We start from the raw sequence: 26,367 nt of genomic DNA on the forward strand, positions 1-26,367 counted from the left end.
CTCAGCAGAGACATGGCTCTGCTTCACTTTAAGAGTGAGTTTAGCTGCTCAGCAGAGACAGAGCTCTGCATCACTTTAAGAGTGAGTTTAGCTGCTCAGCAGAGACATGGCTCTGCATCACTTTAAGAGTGAGTTTAGCTGCTCAGCAGAGACAGAGCTCTGCATCACTTTAAGAGTGAGTTTAGCTGCTCAGCAGAGACATGGCTCTGCATCACTTTAAGAGTGAGTTTAGCTGCTCAGCAGAGACATGGCTCTGCATCACTTTAAGAGTGAGTTTAGCTGCTCAGCAGAGACAGAGCTCTGCATCACTTTAAGAGTGAGTTTAGCTGCTCAGCAGAGACATGGCTCTGCATCACTTTAAGAGTGAGTTTAGCTGCTCAGCAGAGACATGGCTCTGCATCACTTTAAGAGTGAGTTTAGCTGCTCAGCAGAGACAGAGCTCTGCATCACTTTAAGAGTGAGTTTAGCTGCTCAGCAGAGACATGGCTCTGCATCACTTTAAGAGTGGGTTTAGCTGCTCAGCAGAGACATGGCTCTGCATCACTTTAAGAGTGGGTTTAGCTGCTCAGCAGAGACATGGCTCTGAATCACTTTAAGAGTGAGTTTAGCTGCTCAGCAGAGACATGGCTCTGCATCACTTTAAGAGTGAGTTTAGCTGCTCAGCAGAGACATGGCTCTGAATCACTTTAAGAGTGAGTTTAGCTGCTCAGCAGAGACATGGCTCTGCATCACTTTAAGAGTGAGTTTAGCTGCTCAGCAGAGACAGAGCTCTGCATCACTTTAAGAGTGAGTTTAGCTGCTCAGCAGAGACATGGCTCTGCATCACTTTAAGAGTGAGTTTAGCTGCTCAGCAGAGACATGGCTCTGCATCACTTTAAGAGTGAGTTTAGCTGCTCAGCAGAGACATGGCTCTGCATCACTTTAAGAGTGGGTTTAGCTGCTCAGCAGAGACAGTCTGCATCACTTTAAGAGTGAGTTTAGCTGCTCAGCAGAGACAGAGCTCTGAATCACTTTAAGAGTGAGTTTAGCTGCTCAGCAGAGACATGGCTCTGCTTCACTTTAAGAGTGAGTTTAGCTGCTCAGCAGAGACATGGCTCTGCAGCACTTTTCAAGCTCATGCACGTTGTATTTGTGTAAAATAAAAAAAGACATGTACTGTAGGTCAGCTTGAGGCTGCTTCCTCCGGGTCTCTATGGAAAACAGACTCCCAGAGGCACCAGCAGTGTTAAGCGGACTTATTTTATTTAATTCTTTTGAACACACAGTGAGTCGATCAAAGGCTGGGAAATATCTTATATATATATATACGCTTAAAGCTGCCTCTGGGAGTCTGTGTAAAACCTTTGTTGCGCGTGCATGGGCTCGAAAAGTTATTTCTGCTGGGCAGGTAAACTGCTAATTTCTCAGAAGTTGCCTACGGGGAGCTTTAAACTGCCATTTCCACCACGATTAAGCGTACAGCTGCCAACAGCGCCCACCTGGTACATGGCTCTATTGAAAAACAGATTTGATCTGTGAAGAAACCAGTCTAAAAATAAACAACCTCGGCCACACTGGGGCCATCTGTAGTCCTGCCTGGGAGAGCAAAGGGCCGCAGTGTTCCTACCAGGAGGGCCCACTCTCAGTATATCAACACCTCCATCTGACGGCAAGCAGAAACAAACCTTTCATCTCTCAGGACAGAGATCGAGCTGCACTTGTGAGCTGGCCAGCAATGACCATTAGTAATTTTTGTTTAATTGAGATTCTTTCAAATGTATCCCCAAGGTAGGGACAACCTGACGTAGACGGTTATCTATCCAGTATCTTACTGAGGTCAGCCAGAGTACAACTGAGCTTTAGACCAGCCAGTCGCTGTATCTATCCAGTATCGTACAGACATCTTCCTGAGTATATAATAACTAAACTTTAGAAAGTTGCTTTATCTATCCAGTATCGTACAGACATCTTCCTGAGTATATAATAACTAAACTTTAGAAAGTTGCTTTATCTATCCAGTATCGTACAGACATCTTCCTGAGTATATAATAACTAAACTTTAGAAAGTTGCTTTATCTATCCAGTATCGTACAGACATCTTCCTGAGTATATAATAACTAAACTTTAGAATGTTGCTTTATCTATCCAGTATCGTACAGACATCTTCCTGGGTATATAATAACTAAACTTTAGAAAGTTGCTTTATCTATCCAGTATCGTACAGACATCTTCCTGGGTATATAATAACTAAACTTTAGAAAGTTGCTTTATCTATCCAGTATCGTACAGACATCTTCCTGGGTATATAATAACTAAACTTTAGAAAGTTGCTTTATCTATCCAGTATCGTACAGACATCTTCCTGGGTATATAATAACTAAACTTTAGAAAGTTGCTTTATCTATCCAGTATCGTACAGACATCTTCCTGAGTATATAATAACTAAACTTTAGAAAGTTGCTTTATCTATCCAGTATCGTACAGACATCTTCCTGAGTATATAATAACTAAACTTTAGCCAGTTGCTGTATCTCTCCAGTATCTGACATCTCCCACCCAGACCTAGCACCCCTCCCTGCGGGACAGCACAGTACCCAGACCTAGCACCCCTCCCTGCGGGACAGCAGACAGTACCCAGACCTAGCACCCCTCCCTGCGGGACAGCACAGTACCCAGACCTAGCACCCCTCCCTGCGGGACAGCAGACAGTACCCAGACCTAGCACCCCTCCCTGCGGGACAGCACAGTACCCAGACCTAGCACCCCTCCCTGCGGGACAGCAGACAGTACCCAGACCTAGCACCCCTCCCTGCGGGACAGCACAGTACCCAGACCTAGCACCCCTCCCTGCGGGACAGCAGACAGTACCCAGACCTAGCACCCCTCCCTGCGGGACAGCACAGTACGCAGACCTAGCACCCCTCCCTGCGGGACAGCAGACAGTACCCAGACCTAGCACCCCTCCCTGCGGGGCAGCAGACAGTACCTGGCCCCTGGTCATCGTCGTTGGGGAACAGGTCGTCCAGGCTGTCCTTGGAATTGTCCCCTCCTCCTCCTCCTCCTCCTCCCTGGCCCTTGTCCTCCGAGGGCGAGACGTCGTCGTCGAACTTCTTGATCTGGTTCATGAACTCCAGGTGCTTCTTCTCCTCCTCCAGCTGGGCCACGCTCTGCTCGCTGCGCTGCAGCTTGTGCTGGGTCCCCGCCAGCTCGTCCCGTAGCCACTGGTTCTCCTGGCACAGCCGGCGCACCTGGGCTCGCAGCTTCTGCTTCTCCGACTCCACGGCGCTCAGGTGTCCCGAGAGGGCGATGATCACCTGGTGGAGGGGTGGGGTGGAGGGGAGGGGAGGGGTGGGGTGGGGTGGGGCGGAGCGGAGAGGTGGGGAGGAGTGGAGGGGAGGGGTGGGGTGTGGAGTAGGGGAGGGGTGGATTATTTTGTTACTTGGGTCCGATCTCACCTACCGCTTGGCCTTACCCCTCTGTTTGGCCCCACCCCTCTGTTTGGCTCCACCTCTCTGTTTGGCCCTACCCCTCTGTTTGGCCCAACCCCTCTGTTTGGCCCAACCCCTCTGTTTGGCCCAACCCCTCTGTTTGGCTCCACCTCTCTGTTTGGCTCCACCTCTCTGTTTGGCCCGACCCCTCTGTTTGGCCCTACCCCTCCGTTTGGCCCTACCCCTCTGTTTGGCCCCACCCCTCTGTTTGGCCCGACCCCTCTGTTTGGCCCAACCCCTCTGTTTGGCCCAACCCCTCTGTTTGGCCCAACCCCTCTGTTTGGCCCTACCCCTCCGTTTGGCCCTACCCCTCTGTTTGGCCCCACCCCTCTGTTTGGCCCCACCCCTCTGTTTGGCCCTACCCCTCTGTTTGGCCCAACCCCTCTGTTTGGCCCAACCCCTCTGTTTGGCCCCACCCCTCTGTTCTGCGCGTGGCCGCGTAGCGTAGGGTGTTCCGATTATTTTGCAGGTCTGGCCCTCCAATCGGAGTGTTTTCAGATGCTGACTCCAAACGGAGGGGTAGAAGGTAGAGCGTAAAGGACTTAGGTTTCGGTTTCCCTTTGAGGAAATGTCGCTTTTTCCCCCTATCTCACACCTTTCCAAATATGATTACAATTATTTCCACTGCTCCAAATCAAGAAAGAAATACGGGTTTTAAGTATCTTTTGATGGCGGACAAAATGGTTAGGTCAGTTTAATCATCAGATATGGCAGAACTGCTCAACCAGATGAACCGAGCAGTAACACTCGTCATTCTGGGTTAGTTTTCTCCACGGCCGGTGCCAGTAATGTAGGAGAGACCTGTCCGGTTACAAGGTCTTTCATAACTCATACAGTTGGTGTCGCGGAGATATTGAGGAAAAATGCAGAATTGTGTGGCTTTTTCTCTCCAGATGCACAGCTCCACTACATTGCAGTTCAGAATGTAATTAATCTCAAAATACGCTGTAAATAAAGTGCCGTGTTTGATATACAATAAATACGTAGGCCTATATCATTATTATATGTACACTGTCGGTTATGTTTCTAGGCCCTGTAACAAACGAATAAGCCGATACATAGTAGGTAAGGCCTTTACATTATTTTACTACTCATGACGAAACGAGGGGCGTCCCATTTCCTAGGTAAAGATTTCAACCCCTACTCCTTGTAGCTCCGTTCTGAAGGGCCACTACCCAGTTAAGGGCACTCCGAAATGAGGGGTAGGGCCCAGGGAAGGAAAATGGGACTGCAGTGTCTGGAGACCAACACCCTTCCGCTGTATGTTCAGTTACTTTCATCTTCATTCCACCGTTACCTTTTATCCTTTTGGTCATGAGGGATCAAGCTCGAGTTAAAGGCAGACGGACAATAAAAGACAGATGGGGGGGGAACCCACCATGAGGGCACGTTTACTTTCACAAGCAAGGTCACGTATAGCCCGGCTGTATCTGAAGTGAGAAGCTGCGTACTGACCATGCATGTGTTCACATAACTTAACACGTATCGGACAGTCCAGAGAACCACATATTCCAAGCGAGCCCACCACTAATGTAAGAGGGTGGAGTGGTAGAAGACCAGCTAGTGGCCGTTAGCGGCCATTTTGCTCTTATGTCATGCTCCGGTTGAGATTGCTTTTCACCCTGTTCCCAAGGTGGGGAGTAGATTTCAGTTAGTTTCAGTCAGCTGGTATTGAAATCTATTACTGTATGTGTGCACTGTGGAGTAGTTCTCAGTTACGTTCAGTCAGCTTTAAGTTTAAGTTTATTTGGATCCCCATTAGCCGTTACAAATGGCAACAGCTACTCTTCCTGGGGTCCACAGCTTGTGGAGCTTGGCCCCATTGACTAGTTTGTGACTAACTCCAGCGGCCAATAATGCTCAATTGCCTGTTAAATATTCCATCCCACTGTATTTTTATTCTAAATAGTGACTCGACTAAATCATGCACAATTGTATAGCCCTGGCCTATTTGAATTTTCTATTATATTATACTTTTATTTTAATTTAGTTTATATTCCATTTAATTTTATTCTACCTTAATTGTCTGTCTGTTAACACATTGACCGCCAGCAGCAGGGGCGCTGATCCCCCTTCATCGCCAGGTCTTTATTCAATGGTATAGTTTTAGACTGCGACATTTGCGAGTGCTTAAAATATATCTTATATTATATATATGGGTCTAATAACGCCGTCGAGTCTCTGAGTTGCTTCCAGTCAACATGCCCGAGACGGATTGTTTTTTCATCCGTACATTTCCGTTTATATACAGTTTTGAATAGAGTATGGTTTGGGTGCTTTTCAGTCATTCCAGGAAAAAGACGAGAAAAAGGCATTTTACTGTAATCCAGTCATCACGTTGTAATTTTTCGGCTGAATATCTAATCATCCTGAAATCAACGCTATATTATCATTATTATGTCTCCTCGTGCATACATGAAATTACCGTCGTAGCGGGGCACAAGTACGGAGGTCTGTACCACACTACCGACCGTTCCACAATGACGGGCGGGCGGAGTTACTGTTCGATGCCATCGTTGTATAGAACTGGCTCGCCTGAGTATTTAAACCACGCCCGCCCGGCTCAGATCGGTTCCTAAAACACACCAGCCCATTTTCAATGAGATGCAATAGCTCCGCCTGGCAGTAGAGGGCGGTGTTGACCGTCTTCCAGCTCAGACAGGGTCTGAAGGCTATACCAGAGGCTGCAGCTATGAATTATGAATAGATATAGCGAATAAACGAAATAACGATCCCAAAAACGAGTAAACTCGTTTCTGGCGCTGAACGCATGGCGGGCAATAACGAGTTAACTCGTTTCCGGCGCAGATTGTGTTAATGTCGCAACAAACAACCAAATTAAATTCCTTGTAAGTGCAAACTACTGAGAAAAGACTCATCAGATCGACATCATCGTTGGTTTAATAGGAAATAGGGCTATCATACAATCTGTGTCACCCAGACACCAACTGGCAACATGACACGATCCTGCTGCCTTCAGTGAGACTCACGGTCACATATTTTGGGGTCATGGACCACTCATCCTCCATTATTCCCTTTAGACCGAGTCATGCAACTAAATGAGATCATCGTAGCATCACCCTCTGTTATTTAAAAGACGCATCGAGGTGCGGCTGGGTAGCGCAGTGGACTAAGCACTCGCCTACCACCGCAGAGACTCTGGGATCGAATCCAGCTGTCAGCGGTACCTCCGGCTTGGTCAGTCGTCCCTACTAACACAATTGGCAATTGGGAAGCCGGTGGGGTATGCGTCCTGGTCGTTGTAAACTGCGACTCCTACAGGTCGGTCGGGACGCCTGTTCAGCAGGGAGGGGATCTGGGAGAAATAGCGTGAACCTCTGCACGCGTTATGTTCCCGTTCCCCCAGTGAAACTCCTTGCTGTCAGGTGAAAAGAAGCGGCTGGCTGACTCCACATGTATCGGGGGAGGAGGCATGTGGTAGTTCTACACCCTCCCAAAGCTGACAGTGGGGCAATGCGCGCAACGATCAGGAAGGGAATTGGCATAACGACTAAATTGGGATGGGTGAAAAATACAGAAAATCCCAGAAATAAATAGAATAAAAGAAAATAGACGCATCAAGTGTGATTTCCCCCGAATGAGGTTTGAGTAGTAGACTGAACCATATACAATCACATGATATAAGGGTTGAGTAGTAGACTGAACCATATACAATCACATGATATAAGGGTTGAGTAGTAGACTGAACCATATACAATCACATGATATAAGGGTTGAGTAGTAGACTGAACCATATACAATCACATGATATAAGGGTTGAGTAGTAGACTGAACCATATACAATCACATGATATAAGGGTTGAGTAGTAGACTGAACCATATACAATCACATGATATAAGGGTTGAGTAGTAGACTGAACCATATACAATCACATGATATAAGGGTTGAGTAGTAGACTGAACCATATACAATCACATGATATAAGGGTTGAGTAGTAGACTGAACCATATACAATCACATGATATAAGGGTTGAGTAGTAGACTGAACCATATACAATCACATGATATAAGGGTTGAGTAGTAGACTGAACCATATACAATCACATGATATAAGCACAAGACTTTAATGGTTGAGTCTACATGCTCCAACTGGTCGGTCGGGGCACCTGTTCAGCAGGGAGGGGATCTGGGGGAGATGGCGTGAAACTCTGCATGCGTGACGCTCTCCCAGTGAAACTCCTCGCTGTCAGGTGAAAATAACCGGCTGGCGACTCCACATGTATCGGAGAAGACATGTGGTAGTCTACACCCTACCCGGACAGAGGGTGGTGCAATGATCAGGATGGGAATTGGCATAACAACTAAATTGGAGGATGGGAGCAAATGAGAAAGGCAAAAGAAAATGATCAAATATTTTCCCACCAGCTCCCATTACCTCACTGGACTCCAACGCCCAAGCGGATGTACGCCACTGCCTTCCAAATGTTCCTCTTAACCATAAGAGGTTGATTTATTCCTATTATCATATCAGTATCCAATACTTTCATCTCAATAATATCTAAAATATGATTTGCCATGGGCTAGGCTAATTAATTTATTAAATAAGTAGGGCTTACGTTAGGCAACAGGCTTAGGTTACAGCTAGGTTAGCTATTAGGCACATCACTGTACAACAGGCTTAGGTTACAGCTAGGTTAGATATTAGGCACATCACTGTACAACAGGCTTAGGTTACAGCTAGGTTAGCTATTAGGCACATCACTGTACAACAGGCTTAGGTTACAGCTAGGTTAGATATTAGGCACATCACTGTACAACAGGCTTAGTTACAGCTAGGTTAGATATTAGGCACATCACTGTACAACAGGCTTAGTTACAGCTAGGTTAGATATTAGGCACATCACTGTACAACAGGCTTAGGTTACAGCTAGGTTAGATATTAGGCACATCACTGTACAACAGGCTTAGGTTACAGCTAGGTTAGATATTACATTAGGCACATCACTGTACAACAGGCTTAGGTTACAGCTAGGTTAGATATTACATTAGGCACATCACTGTACAACAGGCTTAGGTTACAGCTAGGTTAGATATTACATTAGGCACATCACTGTACAACAGGCTTAGGTTACAGCTAGGTTAGATATTACATTAGGCACATCACTGTACAACAGGCTTAGCTTACAGCTAGGTTAGATATTACATTTGTCATATTTGCGTTGTGCTGTTTTTGTGCCGTTGTGTTGTGTCTTCCAGCACTATGTCCATGTCCACCCCATAATACCAACCCTCTCCCTAAGCTTCCAATTAATTGCTGCTGAAACCTCTAAGCCCAAATAAATTATATTCGGGACAGCCCTAGAAATAGGCCTTTATGTAATAAAACAATCTAATAATGGCCCATAGGGCTTGTTCTCCACAGATTCAGCTTCTTCTTTCGGCTTTTCCCATCAGGGGTCGCCACAGCGGATCATCCGTTTCCATCTGTTCCTGTCCTCTGCGTCATCCTCCGTCACGCCCACATGTCCTCATTCACAGTGTCCATAAACCTCCTCTTGGGCCTTCCCCTTTCCTGGCAGCTCCATCTCCAGCATCCTCCTCCCGATGCACATGTCCAAACCATATCGATTTTGTCCAACCTCGTTACTCCCAGAGAGAACCTTAACATCTTCATCTTCGCCACCTCCAGCTCCGACCACCTGCTTGTTGGTCAGTGCCACCGTTTCTAGACCATACAGCATAGCTGGTCTCACTACCCTGCTGTAGACCTTTCCCTTAACTCTTGCTGGTACCCTTCTATCGCAGATAACCCCCGTCATCCTTCTCCACCCGCACCACCCGGCCTGCACTCTCTTCTGTGACCCCAAGTATTTAAACTCGTCCACTTTTGGTACCTCTTCTCCTTGCATCATCACCACCCCTCCGTCTTCCTTCCCATTCACACGCATGTACTCGGTCTTGCCTCTGCTCACTTTCATCCCTCTTCTCTCCAGTGCATGCCTCCACTTCTCCAGGTTCTCTTCCACCTGCTCCCTGCTCTCACTACATCTGCGAACATCATGGTCCACGGGGACTCCTGCCTGACCTCGTCCGTCAGCCTGTCCATCACTATAGCAAATAAGAATGGACCGAGGGCCGACCCCTGGTGCAGTCCTCCCCCGACCTTGAACCCCTCAGTCACTCCCACTGCACACCTCACCACAGTCGCACTACCCTCACAGATTCAGCTTAGATTGTAATATTTCCAGGGAAGTGTTTATGACAAATATATCTCCACCACCACACACAATATAAATAGAGAATCCAGTCTGACGCACCCCTGATCCATCCCTCTCCCAAACCATTACAGTCTAAGCTGCAAACTACCAAGGAATGAGCAGACCGGGCAGCAACTGCCCAAGACCAGGCTCCCCAAGAGTCTCCTTCATTTAAATACATTTTTAAACGACGGACTGACGAGATGGCTTTTAAATATTTGTTGTTCATAGATTGGCTTTTATAACTATTTATGTACGTCGTTTCTTCCATCTTTTAATATCTTGCAGGAATGTCATTTGACATTTACCATTAGGCTATTCATCTATTTTGTTTGTTGTACCTACCCGTCTTTATTTACCACTGTGTGAATCCATTTTTATACCAGTGTTTTGAAAACTTTAAAAAGAGGTTTATTATCGTCGTTATACCTGTGCTTCTCCCAGACCCAGCTCGATGGCCTCCAGGCTCTTGCGCAGCAGGCCTGACTTCTCCTGGGTGGCGGGTGGCTGGGTGCAGTCCAGCAGCGAGGTGAGGAGCTGGGCGTGCTCCCCGCGCAGCGTCTCCAGGCCCTGCACCACGGCCTTGGTGTTCAGCACGATCTCATCCTGACTCAGGCGCTCCAGGGCTTCTTCGCGAGGATAAACCATGGTGGACATCACCTGGATTCACACACACTGTGTGGGGAGAGGGGGGACGGGAGACAGGGGGAGATGGGAGGGGAGACGGGAGGGGACAGTCGAGGTAAGGAGGAGAGAGGAGAAGAGATAGGAGGCAAGCAAAAAAGAGGAGAAACGGGAGGTGAGAGGAGAGGTATGGAGGATATGAGGAGAAACAGGAGGTGAGAGGAGAGGTATGGAGGAGATGAGGAGAAACAGGAGGTGAGAGGAGAGGTATGGAGGAGATGAGGAGAAACAGGAGGTGAGAAGAGAGGTATGGAGGAGATGAGGAGAAACAGGAGGTGAGAAGAGAGGTATGGAGGAGATGAGGAGAAACAGGAGGTGAGAAGAGAGGTATGGAGGAGATGAGGCGAAACAGGAGGTGAGAGGAGAGGTATGGAGGAGATGAGGAGAAACAGGAGGTGAGAGGAGAGGTATGGAGATGAGGAGAAACAGGAGGTGAGAAGAGAGGTATGGAGGAGATGAGGAGAAACAGGAGGTGAGAGGAGAGGTATGGAGATGAGGAGAAACAGGAGGTGAGAAGAGAGGTATGGAGGAGATGAGGAGAAACAGGAGGTGAGAGGAGAGGTATGGAGGAGATAAGGAGAAACAGGAGGTGAGAGAAGAGGTATGGAGATGAGGAGAAACAGGAGGTGAGAGGAGAGGTATGGAGGAGATGAGGAGAAACAGGAGGTGAGAGGAGAGGTATGGAGATGAGGAGAAACAGGAGGTGAGAAGAGAGGTATGGAGATGAGGAGAAACAGGAGGTGAGAAGAGAGGTATGGAGGAGATAAGGAGAAACAGGAGGTGAGAGAAGAGGTATGGAGGAGATGAGGAGAAACAGGAGGTGAGAGGAGAGGTATGGAGGAGATGAGGAGAAACAGGAGGTGAGAGGAGAGGTATGGAGGAGATAAGGAGAAACAGGAGGTGAGAGAAGAGGTATGGAGATGAGGAGAAACAGGAGAGGAGAGGTATGGAGGAGATAAGGAGAAACAGGAGGTGAGAGGAGAGGTATGGATGAGATAAGGAGAAACAGTAGATGAGGAGAGGTATGGAGATGAGGAGAAACAGGAGGTGAGAGGAGAGGTATGGAGGAGATAAGGAGAAACAGGAGGTGAGAGGAGAGGTATGGATGAGATAAGGAGAAACAGTAGATGAGGAGAGGTATGGAGATGAGGAGAAACAGGAGGTGAGAGGAGAGGTGTGGAGGAGATGAGGAGAGACAGGAGGTGAGAGGAGAGATGAGGAGAAACAGAAGGAGAGGGGGAGGCGAGACAGGGGAGGTAAAGAGGAGAGTGGAGAGGAGAGGTAAGGAGGAGAGATGAGAGGAGAAGAGAGCACAGGAGGTATAAGTGCTGACTTACACAAACAAAGTCGATTTTGGCCAAAAGGCAAGCAGCATGTTTGATGGGATAATGGTGATGGCCATTATTGTTATCATCAAGGAGTCCATTGATCTCACCTCAAGAAAAATTAATGAAAATAGGCCCACTGGTTTGATTGATTGATTGAAAACTGTATTAACAGATTGCAGAATGGGTACAGTACAGTACAGCTCAATACATACAATTGTTAAGGGGATGCAGACCAGAGAAAGACTTTCGTCTTGTTTACATCAGGGGCCCCAGTCGCTGATGACCAAGACAAGCAAGCCTCTCTACTGGCTGATATTGCTAAGGGATATAAAAAGGTCTACAAGAGTAACAGATCTCGGCCATGATCAGAGACCAGAAATCACACCAATCTGTACCAATACAGCCTGGAACCAAACAAATATCCTCTTCTTTACAATATACTACATATAACATATATAAGCTTGTTCTAGGGATGCCCCGATCGATCGGCCACCGATCGTTATCGGCCGATAATCAGTATAAATATGCGATCGGGGAATTCCGATAATTAGTCATATTCGCCGATCGCGGAAACTGATCAAGTGGATATCTCACTCGCTTGTCTCAGACGCACAGGACCTGCAAACTGCTCCTCCTCCCTAGCCCCGCCCGCACCCGTGTAGAGTTTGTAAACACAGAGGAGGCGGACCTCCTCTGCTGAGTCTAGATAGTGAGTCTCGACCTGAGCTAACGTTAGCTACCTAGCTATCGTTACTGTTTAAACAAAATTACCCAGTCAACTATTCACTTTTAGTAGGCATTGTCTAACGGTATTTAGCCGGCTAGCTACTGATAGCTCCGGATATCAACAAATGCCCCAGAAGTCTAGTGGTCCATGTTGATATCTCCGTTAGCTTGCGTTAGCTGACGTTAGTTCACCGTTCAAAACGAAATGTCCGATTGAACTAAATAGTTGTCTTAACGTCATCTAGCCGGCTAGCAGTAGCTACAGATAGCTCCTGATATCAATGTCTTATATCAATGTCTTATCAATGTCTTATAACATCTAGTCGGCCAGCTACCGATAGCTCCTGACATCAACAAACGCTCCACAAAGTCTAGTAGAGACGTGTATGCTACCTGTTAGCTCACGTTAGCGCAAGTTAGTTCACTGTTCAAAACGAAATGTCCCATTGAACTAAATAATTCACTGAGGCGTTGTATTAACGTTATATATCCGGCTAGCTACAGATAGCTCCTGATATCAATGTCTTATAACACTGATTCGATGCGTATTCGAGCTGAGGGCTTGCTGAGCACAGTTAAGTAACGTTATGCCAATAGGGTCCAGGTGCAGCGCCGGAGAATCCTGGCCGTAGCTCTGCTCGAGGCTACTCGAGTATAGGTCCAGGTGCAGCTCCGGAGAATCCTGGCCGTAGCTGGAGGCTACTAGAGTACACACAGACAGTGGAGCTTGTTGCGTGGTGGCGATGTCTCGCAGATAATACAAGTACAAGTCTAATTATATAATATATATATTTTATTAAAAAAAATAAAAATAAAAAAACTTTATATAAAATTATTTTTAATTTCTTTTTAATCAAAAACGATCGGTATCGGATCGGTATCGGCCGATATGGCTCACGACGATCTGTGATTGGTATCGGTGGCAAAAAACGTGATCGGGGCATCCCTAGGCCTTGTTCAACTGTAAAATATCCTGTCTCCAGTATTGTGTTTGTAACACCTCTTAATAACCATATTTGAGGGATCCTTGCTAAAAAGAAAATTTGTGAAAATGTACCAACATATCAATATCAGAATTTCTTTAAATATCGGTTTTCGGACCCAAAAATCCAGTATTAAGCTTGAACAACTGCATGTGTCATCATAGCTTTTTACTATCTTAGATTCTTAGGCCTCCTTATGGGATAAGTAGGAAAGAGATAGGAAAACATGCTCTACATTGTAGGGAGTGTAGTCAGATGTGTGTTTGTGTGCATGCCTGTCTCTGTGTGTGGGTGTGCGCATGCATGAGAAAAAACCCATCTAGATTAAAACACAGATCTAAGCTCTAACCCATTAAGCCAGCTGCCACCTCTCCCCTCCTCCTCTGTCCCCATGACAACTCATGACAGGAACCTAGGAGTTTACCATGGGGAAATGATTGAGCTGGCATTGTACAAATTGGACGACATTTAAGCCCTAAGAAATGGAGGGGGAGGTACGAGCTAGGGCATATGTGTATAGGTTTTTAGATAACAGGTATTAGGGGGTATATCCTGTATAAGACAATTAACTAAATGGTGATTTCATTGGATGTGCACTGTCAACTAATGCTTGTATATCTTATCGTGTGTTGTCATGTTTGTTTATGTGTTTGTTTAAAAAATAATAAAAAAATCAAATACAAAAAAAAGAAATGGAGGGGGGGGGGGGGGGGGTAGATGAAATTAATGATGATGTGGCTTCAGTTGAGGAATCTTCAGCATGCTCTTTTTTCCAAAGGACCAAAGGGTTTTGGGTGAAGCACCGGTAGAACCTTCAGTTATAGCCAGTTGTTTCTAAATGTACCATCTACAGATGTTAGGGAGTTGCCAACAAGCACCCTCTATGGGATTTGGTGAATCATGGGGCCCCATGGATGACCAAGACAAGCAAGCCTCTCTACTGGCTGATATTGCTAAGGGATATAAAAAGGTCTACAAGAGTAACAGAACTCGGCCATGATCCGAGACCAGAAATCACACCAATCTGTACCAATACAGGTGGCAAATTCTAGACATGTAATAGTAGCTTAGTGACAATTTATTTAATCTTGTATTCTTTTTTGTGATCCACTTTTTCTCCCATTTTCTATATTTTCTCCCATCCCAATTTCGTATCATCCAATTCAACCCTCCCCTGTCACGGACGCTGTTTCTTGCCTCCCACAAGCCGGCTGCAATGTGGACTAAGTCATACATAGCACAAGTCCCCTCCGGTACTTGAGGTAACAGCAGTCGCATCTTTTCACCTGCGCAGCTCGATCTCTCAGTGGCGAGGAGTAACGCGTGAGAGGCTCACGCTGCCCCCGACACTTCCTGATTCTACTGCGCAGGCGCACCAACCGACCTGTAGGAGTCGCTGTCCACAACGCCCCATTCCCCACCCATCAGTTTCCCACCCCCTAATCAGGCCAATGTGTATTAGTATGAACGACCAGCTAAACTGAAAGCAATGTGGAGCGCTGGGCTCGAACAGGCAAGCCCAGCGTCTCTGCATTCGTGGCGAGCGCCTTGCCCACTACGCCACGTAGCCGCCCCCTTAATCTTGTATTCTTAGCGTTGTATGCTTCAGCTGACGTTACTGTCCTTCGTAGGCTGTAGCTGGCTGAATTCTGAAGCTAGAGTTAAGACAGTGGTATCACCTGGCTGAAACTAGAGAGCATGTCGAATCTGGAGATAACAGATTCTATGTTAGTGTACCAGCAAGAGGATGGGAATGTGCACAATAAGTCATAGTTAAAAATAAAGTGTCACTCACCACATTGAAAGGGCTACTATATGACTCACAACTGGGATCTTTGGAGCCACCAAAGGGGAACAGCAGGGGTTCCAAAAGAAATAAAAAATAGCCACAAGGATGACAGCAATGCATCACGGCTTATGGTATTATTAATTCAATTCAATCAAAATTTGAAAAGCATTCCTCGTGAGCATTCCTGAAACTGTATTATGGAAAATATTATACATAGACCGGGTGCGTGGGGGTTCCTACTAACTAGACCACTACAGATGTGAATTTCCCTTTCAGGCTAAATTAATGTCTTCATTATTTACCAGTGTGCCTCTGCCTATTTGCAATAAGCCAGATATTGACCAGCTGTAAACAAAACATCGCAGCAGCAGTGCAGAGATGGTGACTCTCCTCTCCTCCACCTGTTCTTCTCTTCCGCTCGCCCCCACCCTCCGGTCTCCTGCTCCCTCTCTCATGCCACCCTCCTCCCCATCCATTGACTGCAATGCACCAATATGAACGACCCCCATATATACCCGACGATAGGCAGCAATAGACGAAAGCTCTCGAACGTGAAATTAACATGTGTATTTTTCTTTTTCTCGCCATCACAAATCCAAATGTCAATAGATAATTATTAAGGCCATAGCATAGTCTAGTAGTAGGGGCCGCCTGATCGTGAAAGCAGAGATCGGCTTGGCCGAGGATCAATCAAGGTGACTGATACAAAAGGATCGCCATTATTCAATCAAAACACAATGCGTTGTTCAGTTACCTCAATTTTCCCACAAGATAATTCAACACGGAAAACAGTTTTCCATACACTATACTAGGAGGAGAGAACAGAAGACGTCCCGACGTGTAGAGGCTGACTAGATCCGTTTGTAAACATAGCCGATGGGTTAGTAGTTAGGCCACGGCTCGGACGGACCCCGATAATAATAATAATGTAGCCGCTCTGCTCAAAACACGGGAGAGGAATCTCTTCCAAGCGACGCCGTGAATATTGGCGTTCCGTTTTTTCCAAAACTGCCACAACATCACGCCGATAAACCGTTGTGTCCGGAACAAAGCACGGTGTTGTGATGCTCTGCCGGGTCTGCCCTCCAAACAATAACGATGACAAGACAACGCCGAGTCAGTCTTACATTATCCTCAGTATTCTCACTCTTAGACCCCCCCCCACACACAAAATAAAACACATAATACTGTATCGTTAAAGGCCGAGACAGCGATTCACAAAAGCCTTTTTTGTTTACCTTCTTCCCCGTCTCTTGTCTTCTCGTGCCGGGCGCCAGTGAACTCCACGGTGACGCGGCACGTTGTCTGGACAACACAACAGGTGAACGCGGCGCGCGCACCGCTGGCTTTAATTAACGCGAGATTACACAACAACCACAGCAGCTCGCGCCCCCTTTAGGCCCCAACTGCCTAAAGATACATTGTTAATTAATAATAACCTTGCTGCCCCAAGACAACCGACCTGGCTGGGAGGAGCGCTCTCTCCAGCAACTAAATATTAAAAGAATACATATCCTCAGATACTGTATAAGGGTGAGCGCAATGTGGGCCTTTATCGAGCGCCCATTCTAAACAATACAAATAAAAGTGATATAGTCAACGAGCAGGGCCGCCGTGATGCCAGTATAACGTTGTGGTTGTTGCTCGTGTGTTCCTTCCAAGCCGAATAATAATTCTCCCAGAATCCACAGCCAGTCAGCACGCAGCCCGGCGCTGTGACGTCGCAGTGACCTCCACCCAAAGGGAGGGGGCAGGAGGAGAGGAGGGGGGGGGGGGGAGTGAGGGGAGCGGTCCCACGGTCCCACTGTGACTAGCTGGCCTATTTCTCAGAGATAATGATCATTCGTTTTTTTTGGAGGCATGTCATCTCCAAATAAATAGGATTAAAATAGCTGAAACCTATATTGGCAATAAGTGCCAGGGTTAGCCTATAATATATAACACATTCCAGAGGCAATAAAGCAATGAAGACGGTACTACAAATCAGGAATATTTTTATTTAAAAAAACAAACAAGACAATGAATATTTCCATTTTTCATCCCACATCTGTTTGATTGACAACTTAATCATGAAAAAGCAGTACTACAAAACATATAAAATAAAAAGAACACAACAAAAAAACAAGAACTAGGATACCTTATAACAAGTACTATTCTGATATGTACAAGCAGTTTATCATCATTATTATCATCATTATTATTATTATTATTATTATAGGCAAAAGGCAAAAAAGCTGAAGAATGCTGCAAATAATGTCAATGTGCAAAATACTCTCAAAGTCCACAAGTTTAGAATCCTTACAACACTGCTCTGGAGTAGAGCAGCACCGACCATCACGAGCGCTTTGTTATGCAAAACGGGTTCCAGTGAGGAAAGGCAGCACATTAACAAGCTGAAGGGAAACGAGGACCATCCTTTCATAAATGGTACAATTTGAAAGGTAAGCTTGTGGAAACCCTGGTGAAGAAGACTTTCTCGTTGGAAGGAAACGCTATTGTGACAATGACTGAAGGAGAGGGACGCCGTGTCAATCACTTAAAAGAGATTATTGATCGACCTCGACGGCTCCTCGCCTCCACCGTGACTACTCAAGGACAGAGGGGGGGGGGGGCATCAATACAGACCATTACGAACACAGGTCGACGTGGGTACGGAGGTACAAGATAGACTCACAGGAACACGTTCAAGAGATACATGTACAAGTGTAGAGGAAAGAGATTAAAAAAAATCCCCATTTTAACAAGTAATTTAATCTTTGTGTTGAGTCTTAAAATCATTTTTTCTTTCAAACGAGTGAAACCAGTGAGCGGGTGATTTCACTTGTTTACGATCCAATTCAGCTCATCTCCCTCTAGAGTCTACTCTAGACGAGCGATGGAACAAGTCGCTATTTCAAGATACCGGCTAGAGATTTCTTTAAAACACATTGTGTTGAAATTTGAAAAGGGTCACATTGTTGCATTGGCAGATTACAAAAACAAAAAAAGGTTTTAAGACTGAATTTGATTACTTGTTGAGAAGCCCCCCCCCCGTGAATAAAACATTGGAATGTAGCTATAACGATAGTGAAGTATTCTTTATCTCCCAACATCGAAATTAAGACTTTGGAACAAGTATCACACTGTTGCTGCTGTGTTTTTGGTCGTCACCCAAAAAACATTTAGAAAAAACACTTAACATCGATAACCAACACCCTTATCTTCGAGCGATGTGCTCACAAAATGGTAAACGTTTTATTTTTTTCAGTTTTTGGCAGTGATTATTTTAAGTAGTCTCCATGAATAGAACACTTAAAGGGTTAGTTCACACTTATTTTTGATTTTTTAAACCCTTGCTTACCAATGGTATAGTGTGAATCAGTAGAATCCTTCTCATGGTAAAATCCACGCTGTTCTCCGTACTGGATATGCGTGGCTTCGGGGCTCGTTTATCCTCAAAGTAATGCAAAGTCAATAGGGTCAAACCCCTGTCCGTACAAGCTGAAATCTAGTTCTATTGCAACGTGCAGTAAGTAGCTTCTAGTGTTGTCTTCTGGGTTTGTAATAGATTGCATTAGTTTGTGGGTAACTAGTCCGAGCCTCAGGTACCCAGTATGAAGCATGGATCGTCCAGAGGATGGTCACCAAATCGACAACGTCATTGGCCAGTAAGAAATAGGACTAGGGTTCCAGAATTAAGAACTATCCCTTTAAGATCCTCTTTTAAGAGACACCGATTCAAATAGAATATTTATAATAGAATTACCAAACATTACACAATAATTAAGATGACGTTAACACGCTACAAGGCAAGGAACACATTGAGCCATGTGCAGTTGTGCACTTCCCTAAGCAAGTAGAGAGCACTTCAAACAAGTGACCTATCTCAAGCCCGCCCTCTTTTATTCATCCTCCAATCACAGCTGTCACTTCCTACAAACAATTTGTCTCGAGGGAAGCAACAGCTGTGATTGGAGGATCAAGAAAAGAGGGGGCAGGGTTTGAGATTGGGCAATTGATGGATCAGGTAACAGTTATCAACCTTCAATGATTAAGGTTAGGTTTGGAGATAGAATAACCTGACCTTGGATAAGTAACTTTAACCTCTATGGTACAGCTTACTGGTATTACTTGATAACCCATCCTTTACAACCATGTTGTACAATCTTGAGTTTTAAAAGTCGTAATCGGAGTTCAAGTCCACGTAAAGACTAGCGGTCCAGTCTGTCAAGCCCTTGACTGGTTGTCAGTGATGCATGTAAAAGGAAGTCAACACTGGCTTGGCTGTTTCTCTTTGTTACACAAAAGGAAAGCTGCAAAAAAGTGTCCAAGCTCACAGACTACCAGTAAACTCTACATGCAGCTTTTTCTTTTTATCCTTTCTACTTTTACTCCCAAATGTATGCCAACTCACTTCCTGGTCATTGACATAAACCGTCGGTCTGGGGAGGGTGTAAACTACCACATGCCTCCTCCGATACATGTGGAGTCGCCAGCCGCTTCTTGGCAGCGAGGAGTTTTACTGGGAGAACGTAACACGCACGGAGGTTCACGCAATCTCCCCCAGATCCCCTCCCTGCTGAACAGGCCGACCAGTAGGAGTCGCTGTTGCAACGACCAGGACTCATACCCCACCGCCTTCCCACCCGCGAACACTGACAATTGTGTCCGTATAGGGACCGCTGACAAAGGCGGAGGTACCGCTGACACCGGGATTGGAACCCTGGTCTCTGCGAGTGCTTAGAGCTCTGCACACTACCCTGGTCTCTGCTAGTGCTTAGAGCTCTGCACACTACCCTGGTCTCTGAGAGTACTTAGAGCTCTGCACACTACCCTGGTCTCTGAGAGTACTTTAGAGCTCTGCACACTACCCTGGTCTCTGAGAGTACTTTAGAGCTCTGCACTACCCTGGTCTCTGAGAGTGCTTAGAGCTCTGCACACTACCCTGGTCTCTGAGAGTACTTTAGAGCTCTGCACTACCCTGGTCTCTGAGAGTACTTTAGAGCTCTGCACACTACCCTGGTCTCTGAGAGTACTTAGAGCTCTGCACTACCCTGGTCTCTGAGAGTACTTTAGAGCTCTGCACTACCCTGGTCTCTGAGAGTACTTTAGAGCTCTGCACACTACCCTGGTCTCTGAGAGTACTTTAGAGCTCTGCACACTACCCTGGTCTCTGAGAGTACTTTAGAGCTCTGCACACTACCCTGGTCTCTGCTAGTGCTTAGAGCTCTGCACACTACCCTGGTCTCTGAGAGTACTTTAGAGCTCTGCACACTACCCTGGTCTCTGAGAGTACTTTAGAGCTCTGCACACTACCCTGGTCTCTGCTAGTGCTTAGAGCTCTGCACACTACCCTGGTCTCTGAGAGTACTTTAGAGCTCTGCACACTACCCTGGTCTCTGAGAGTGCTTAGAGCTCTGCACACTACCCTGGTCTCTGCGAGTACTTTAGAGCTCTGCACACTACCCTGGTCTCTGAGAGTACTTAGAGCTCTGCACACTACCCTGGTCTCTGAGAGTACTTAGAGCTCTGCACACTACCCTGGTCTCTGAGAGTACTTAGAGCTCTGCACTACCCTGGTCTCTGAGAGTACTTTAGAGCTCTGCACACTACCCTGGTCTCTGAGAGTACTTTAGAGCTCTGCACTACCCTGGTCTCTGAGAGTACTTAGAGCTCTGCACACTACCCTGGTCTCTGAGAGTACTTAGAGCTCTGCACACTACCCTGGTCTCTGAGAGTACTTAGAGCTCTGCACTACCCTGGTCTCTGAGAGTACTTTAGAGCTCTGCACACTACCCTGGTCTCTTCGAGTGCTTAGAGCTCTGCACACTACCCTGGTCTCTGAGAGTACTTTAGAGCTCTGCACACTACCCTGGTCTCTGAGAGTACTTAGAGCTCTGCACACTACCCTGGTCTCTGAGAGTACTTAGAGCTCTGCACTACCCTGGTCTCTGAGAGTACTTAGAGCTCTGCACTACCCTGGTCTCTGAGAGTACTTAGAGCTCTGCACACTACCCTGGTCTCTGAGAGTACTTTAGAGCTCTGCACACTACCCTGGTCTCTGAGAGTACTTTAGAGCTCTGCACACTACCCTGGTCTCTGCTAGTACTTTAGAGCTCTGCACACTACCCTGGTCTCTGAGAGTACTTTAGAGCTCTGCACACTACCCTGGTCTGAGAGTACTTTAGAGCTCTGCACACTACCCTGGTCTCTGAGAGTACTTAGAGCTCTGCACACTACCCTGGTCTCTGAGAGTACTTTAGAGCTCTGCACACTACCCTGGTCTCTGAGAGTACTTAGAGCTCTGCACTACCCTGGTCTCTGAGAGTACTTAGAGCTCTGCACACTACCCTGGTCTCTGAGAGTACTTTAGAGCTCTGCACTACCCTGGTCTCTGCGAGTACTTTAGAGCTCTGCACACTACCCTGGTCTCTGAGTGCTTAGAGCTCTACACTACCCTGGTCTCTGAGAGTACTTAGAGCTCTACACACTACCCTGGTCTCTGAGTACTTTAGAGCTCTGCACTACCCTGGTCTCTGCGAGTGCTTAGAGCTCTGCACACTACCCTGGTCTCTGAGAGTACTTAGAGCTCTGCACTACCCTGGTCTCTGCGAGTACTTTAGAGCTCTGCACTACCCTGGTCTCTGAGAGTGCTTAGAGCTCTGCACACTACCCTGGTCTCTGAGAGTACTTTAGAGCTCTGCACTACCCTGGTCTCTGCTAGTGCTTAGAGCTCTGCACACTACCCTGGTCTCTGAGAGTACTTTAGAGCTCTGCACTACCCTGGTCTCTGAGAGTACTTTAGAGCTCTGCACACTACCCTGGTCTCTGAGAGTACTTTAGAGCTCTGCACTACCCTGGTCTCTGAGAGTGCTTAGAGCTCTGCACACTACCCTGGTCTCTGAGAGTACTTTAGAGCTCTGCACACTACCCTGGTCTCTGAGAGTACTTTAGAGCTCTGCACACTACCCTGGTCTCTGAGAGTACTTTAGAGCTCTGCACTACCCTGGTCTCTGAGAGTGCTTAGAGCTCTGCACACTACCCTGGTCTCTGCGAGTACTTAGAGCTCTGCACACTACCCTGGTCTCTGCGAGTGCTTTAGAGCTCTGCACACTACCCTGGTCTCTGCTAGTGCTTTAGAGCTCTGCACACTACCCTGGTCTCTGAGAGTACTTTAGAGCTCTGCACACTACCCTGGTCTCTGAGAGTACTTAGAGCTCTGCACTACCCTGGTCTCTGAGAGTACTTAGAGCTCTGCACACTACCCTGGTCTCTGCTAGTGCTTTAGAGCTCTGCACACTACCCTGGTCTCTGAGAGTACTTTAGAGCTCTGCACACTACCCTGGTCTCTGAGAGTACTTAGAGCTCTGCACTACCCTGGTCTCTGAGAGTGCTTAGAGCTCTGCACACTACCCTGGTCTCTGAGAGTACTTTAGAGCTCTGCACTACCCTGGTCTCTGAGAGTACTTAGAGCTCTACACACTACCCTGGTCTCTGAGAGTACTTTAGAGCTCTGCACACTACCCTGGTCTCTGAGAGTACTTTAGAGCTCTGCACTACCCTGGTCTCTGAGAGTACTTAGAGCTCTGCACTACCCTGGTCTCTGCTAGTGCTTAGAGCTCTGCACACTACCCTGGTCTCTGAGAGTACTTTAGAGCTCTGCACTACCCTGGTCTCTGAGAGTACTTTAGAGCTCTGCACTACCCTGGTCTCTGAGAGTGCTTAGAGCTCTGCACACTACCCTGGTCTCTGAGAGTGCTTAGAGCTCTGCACACTACCCTGGTCTCTGAGAGTACTTTAGAGCTCTGCACACTACCCTGGTCTCTGAGAGTACTTTAGAGCTCTGCACTACCCTGGTCTCTGAGAGTGCTTAGAGCTCTGCACACTACCCTGGTCTCTGCGAGTACTTAGAGCTCTGCACACTACCCTGGTCTCTGCGAGTGCTTTAGAGCTCTGCACACTACCCTGGTCTCTGCTAGTGCTTTAGAGCTCTGCACACTACCCTGGTCTCTGAGAGTACTTTAGAGCTCTGCACACTACCCTGGTCTCTGAGAGTACTTTAGAGCTCTGCACACTACGCTGGTCTCTGAGAGTGCTTAGAGCTCTGCACACTACCCTGGTCTCTGCTAGTGCTTAGAGCTCTGCACACTACCCTGGTCTCTGAGAGTGCTTAGAGCTCTGCACACTACCCTGGTCTCTGAGAGTACTTTAGAGCTCTGCACACTACCCTGGTCTCTGAGAGTACTTTAGAGCTCTGCACTACCCTGGTCTCTGAGAGTACTTTAGAGCTCTGCACACTACCCTGGTCTCTGAGAGTACTTTAGAGCTCTGCACTACCCTGGTCTCTGAGAGTACTTTAGAGCTCTGCACACTACCCTGGTCTCTGAGAGTACTTTAGAGCTCTGCACTACCCTGGTCTCTGAGAGTACTTTAGAGCTCTGCACACTACCCTGGTCTCTGAGTGCTTAGAGCTCTGCACACTACCCTGGTCTCTGAGAGTACTTTAGAGCTCTGCACACTACCCTGGTCTCTGAGAGTACTTTAGAGCTCTGCACTACCCTGGTCTCTGAGAGTACTTAGAGCTCTGCACTACCCTGGTCTCTGAGAGTACTTAGAGCTCTGCACACTACCCTGGTCTCTGCTAGTGCTTTAGAGCTCTGCACACTACCCTGGTCTCTGAGAGTACTTTAGAGCTCTGCACACTACCCTGGTCTCTGAGAGTACTTAGAGCTCTGCACTACCCTGGTCTCTGAGAGTGCTTAGAGCTCTGCACACTACCCTGGTCTCTGAGAGTACTTTAGAGCTCTGCACTACCCTGGTCTCTGAGAGTACTTAGAGCTCTACACACTACCCTGGTCTCTGAGAGTACTTTAGAGCTCTGCACACTACCCTGGTCTCTGAGAGTACTTTAGAGCTCTGCACTACCCTGGTCTCTGAGAGTACTTTAGAGCTCTGCACACTACCCTGGTCTCTGACAGTACTTTAGAGCTCTGCACACTACCCTGGTCTCTGAGAGTACTTTAGAGCTCTGCACACTACCCTGGTCTCTGAGAGTACTTAGAGCTCTGCACTACCCTGGTCTCTGAGAGTGCTTTAGAGCTCTGCACACTACCCTGGTCTCTGAGAGTACTTAGAGCTCTGCACTACCCTGGTCTCTGAGAGTACTTAGAGCTCTGCACTACCCTGGTCTCTGAGAGTACTTTAGAGCTCTGCACACTACCCTGGTCTCTGAGAGTACTTTAGAGCTCTGCACACTACCCTGGTCTCTGAGAGTACTTAGAGCTCTGCACACTACCCTGGTCTCTGCTAGTGCTTAGAGCTCTGCACTACCCTGGTCTCTGAGAGTACTTTAGAGCTCTGCACTACCCTGGTCTCTGCTAGTGCTTAGAGCTCTGCACACTACCTGGTCTCTGAGAGTACTTAGAGCTCTGCACACTACCCTGGTCTCTGAGAGTACTTTAGAGCTCTGCACTACCCTGGTCTCTGAGAGTACTTAGAGCTCTGCACACTACCCTGGTCTCTGAGAGTACTTAGAGCTCTGCACTACCCTGGTCTCTGAGAGTACTTTAGAGCTCTGCACACTACCCTGGTCTCTGAGAGTACTTTAGAGCTCTGCACTACCCTGGTCTCTGCTAGTGCTTAGAGCTCTGCACACTACCCTGGTCTCTGAGAGTACTTAGAGCTCTGCACACTACCCTGGTCTCTGAGAGTACTTAGAGCTCTGCACTACCCTGGTCTCTGAGAGTACTTTAGAGCTCTGCACACTACCCTGGTCTCTGAGAGTACTTTAGAGCTCTGCACTACCCTGGTCTCTGAGAGTACTTAGAGCTCTGCACTACCCTGGTCTCTGAGAGTACTTTAGAGCTCTGCACTACCCTGGTCTCTGCTAGTGCTTAGAGCTCTACACTACCCTGGTCTCTGAGAGTGCTTAGAGCTCTGCACTACCCTGGTCTCTGAGAGTACTTTAGAGCTCTGCACACTACCCTGGTCTCTGAGAGTACTTTAGAGCTCTGCACACTACCCTGGTCTCTGAGAGTACTTAGAGCTCTGCACTACCCTGGTCTCTGAGAGTACTTTAGAGCTCTGCACTACCCTGGTCTCTGAGAGTACTTAGAGCTCTGCACACTACCCTGGTCTCTGAGAGTACTTTAGAGCTCTGCACACTACCCTGGTCTCTGAGAGTACTTAGAGCTCTGCACTACCCTGGTCTCTGAGAGTACTTAGAGCTCTGCACACTACCCTGGTCTCTGAGAGTACTTTAGAGCTCTGCACACTACCCTGGTCTCTGAGAGTACTTAGAGCTCTGCACACTACCCTGGTCTCTGAGAGTACTTTAGAGCTCTGCACACTACCCTGGTCTCTGAGAGTACTTAGAGCTCTGCACTACCCTGGTCTCTGAGAGTGCTTAGAGCTCTGCACTACCCTGGTCTCTGCGAGTGCTTAGAGCTCTGCACACTACCCTGGTCTCTGCGAGTACTTTAGAGCTCTGCACTACCCTGGTCTCTGAGAGTACTTTAGAGCTCTGCACACTACCCTGGTCTCTGAGAGTACTTTAGAGCTCTGCACACTACCCTGGTCTCTGCGAGTACTTTAGAGCTCTGCACTACCCTGGTCTCTGAGAGTACTTAGAGCTCTGCACTACCCTGGTCTCTGCTAGTGCTTAGAGCTCTGCACTACCCTGGTCTCTGAGAGTGCTTAGAGCTCTGCACTACCCTGGTCTCTGAGAGTACTTAGAGCTCTGCACTACCCTGGTCTCTGCGAGTGCTTAGAGCTCTGCACTACCCTGGTCTCTGAGAGTACTTAGAGCTCTGCACTACCCTGGTCTCTGCGAGTACTTAGAGCTCTGCACTACCCTGGTCTCTGCGAGTGCTTAGAGCTCTGCACTACCCTGGTCTCTGCGAGTGCTTAGAGCTCTGCACTACCCTGGTCTCTGCGAGTGCTTAGAGCTCTGCACTACCCTGGTCTCTGAGAGTACTTTAGAGCTCTGCACTACCCTGGTCTCTGAGAGTACTTTAGAGCTCTGCACTACCCTGGTCTCTGAGAGTACTTAGAGCTCTGCACACTACCCTGGTCTCTGAGAGTACTTAGAGCTCTGCACTACCCTGGTCTCTGAGAGTACTTTAGAGCTCTGCACTACCCTGGTCTCTGAGAGTGCTTTAGAGCTCTGCACTACCCTGGTCTCTGCGAGTACT

At 47.4% G+C, this 26,367-nt stretch overlaps 1 protein-coding gene across 1 annotated transcript in view; it reads right to left on the reverse strand.

The window, feature by feature from the left end:
* The window catches only part of klc2 (kinesin light chain 2), a gene marked incomplete at its 5' end in the record, with an annotated part of 57,785 nt that extends 47,442 nt beyond the window's left edge, over positions 1 to 10,343 (reverse strand). Inside the window, 2 exons of the mRNA XM_084313098.1 lie at positions 2,966 to 3,293; positions 10,116 to 10,343. Coding sequence (XP_084169224.1) covers positions 2,966 to 3,293; positions 10,116 to 10,343 — 556 coding nt within the window. The remainder of the gene's footprint in view (positions 1 to 2,965; positions 3,294 to 10,115) is intronic.
* Positions 10,344 to 26,367: the final 16,024 nt, after the last annotated feature.

Source organism: Notolepis coatsorum (genome assembly GCF_963971535.1).
Source record: "Notolepis coatsorum genome assembly, chromosome: 4".
Lineage (NCBI taxonomy): Eukaryota > Metazoa > Chordata > Actinopteri > Aulopiformes > Paralepididae > Notolepis > Notolepis coatsorum.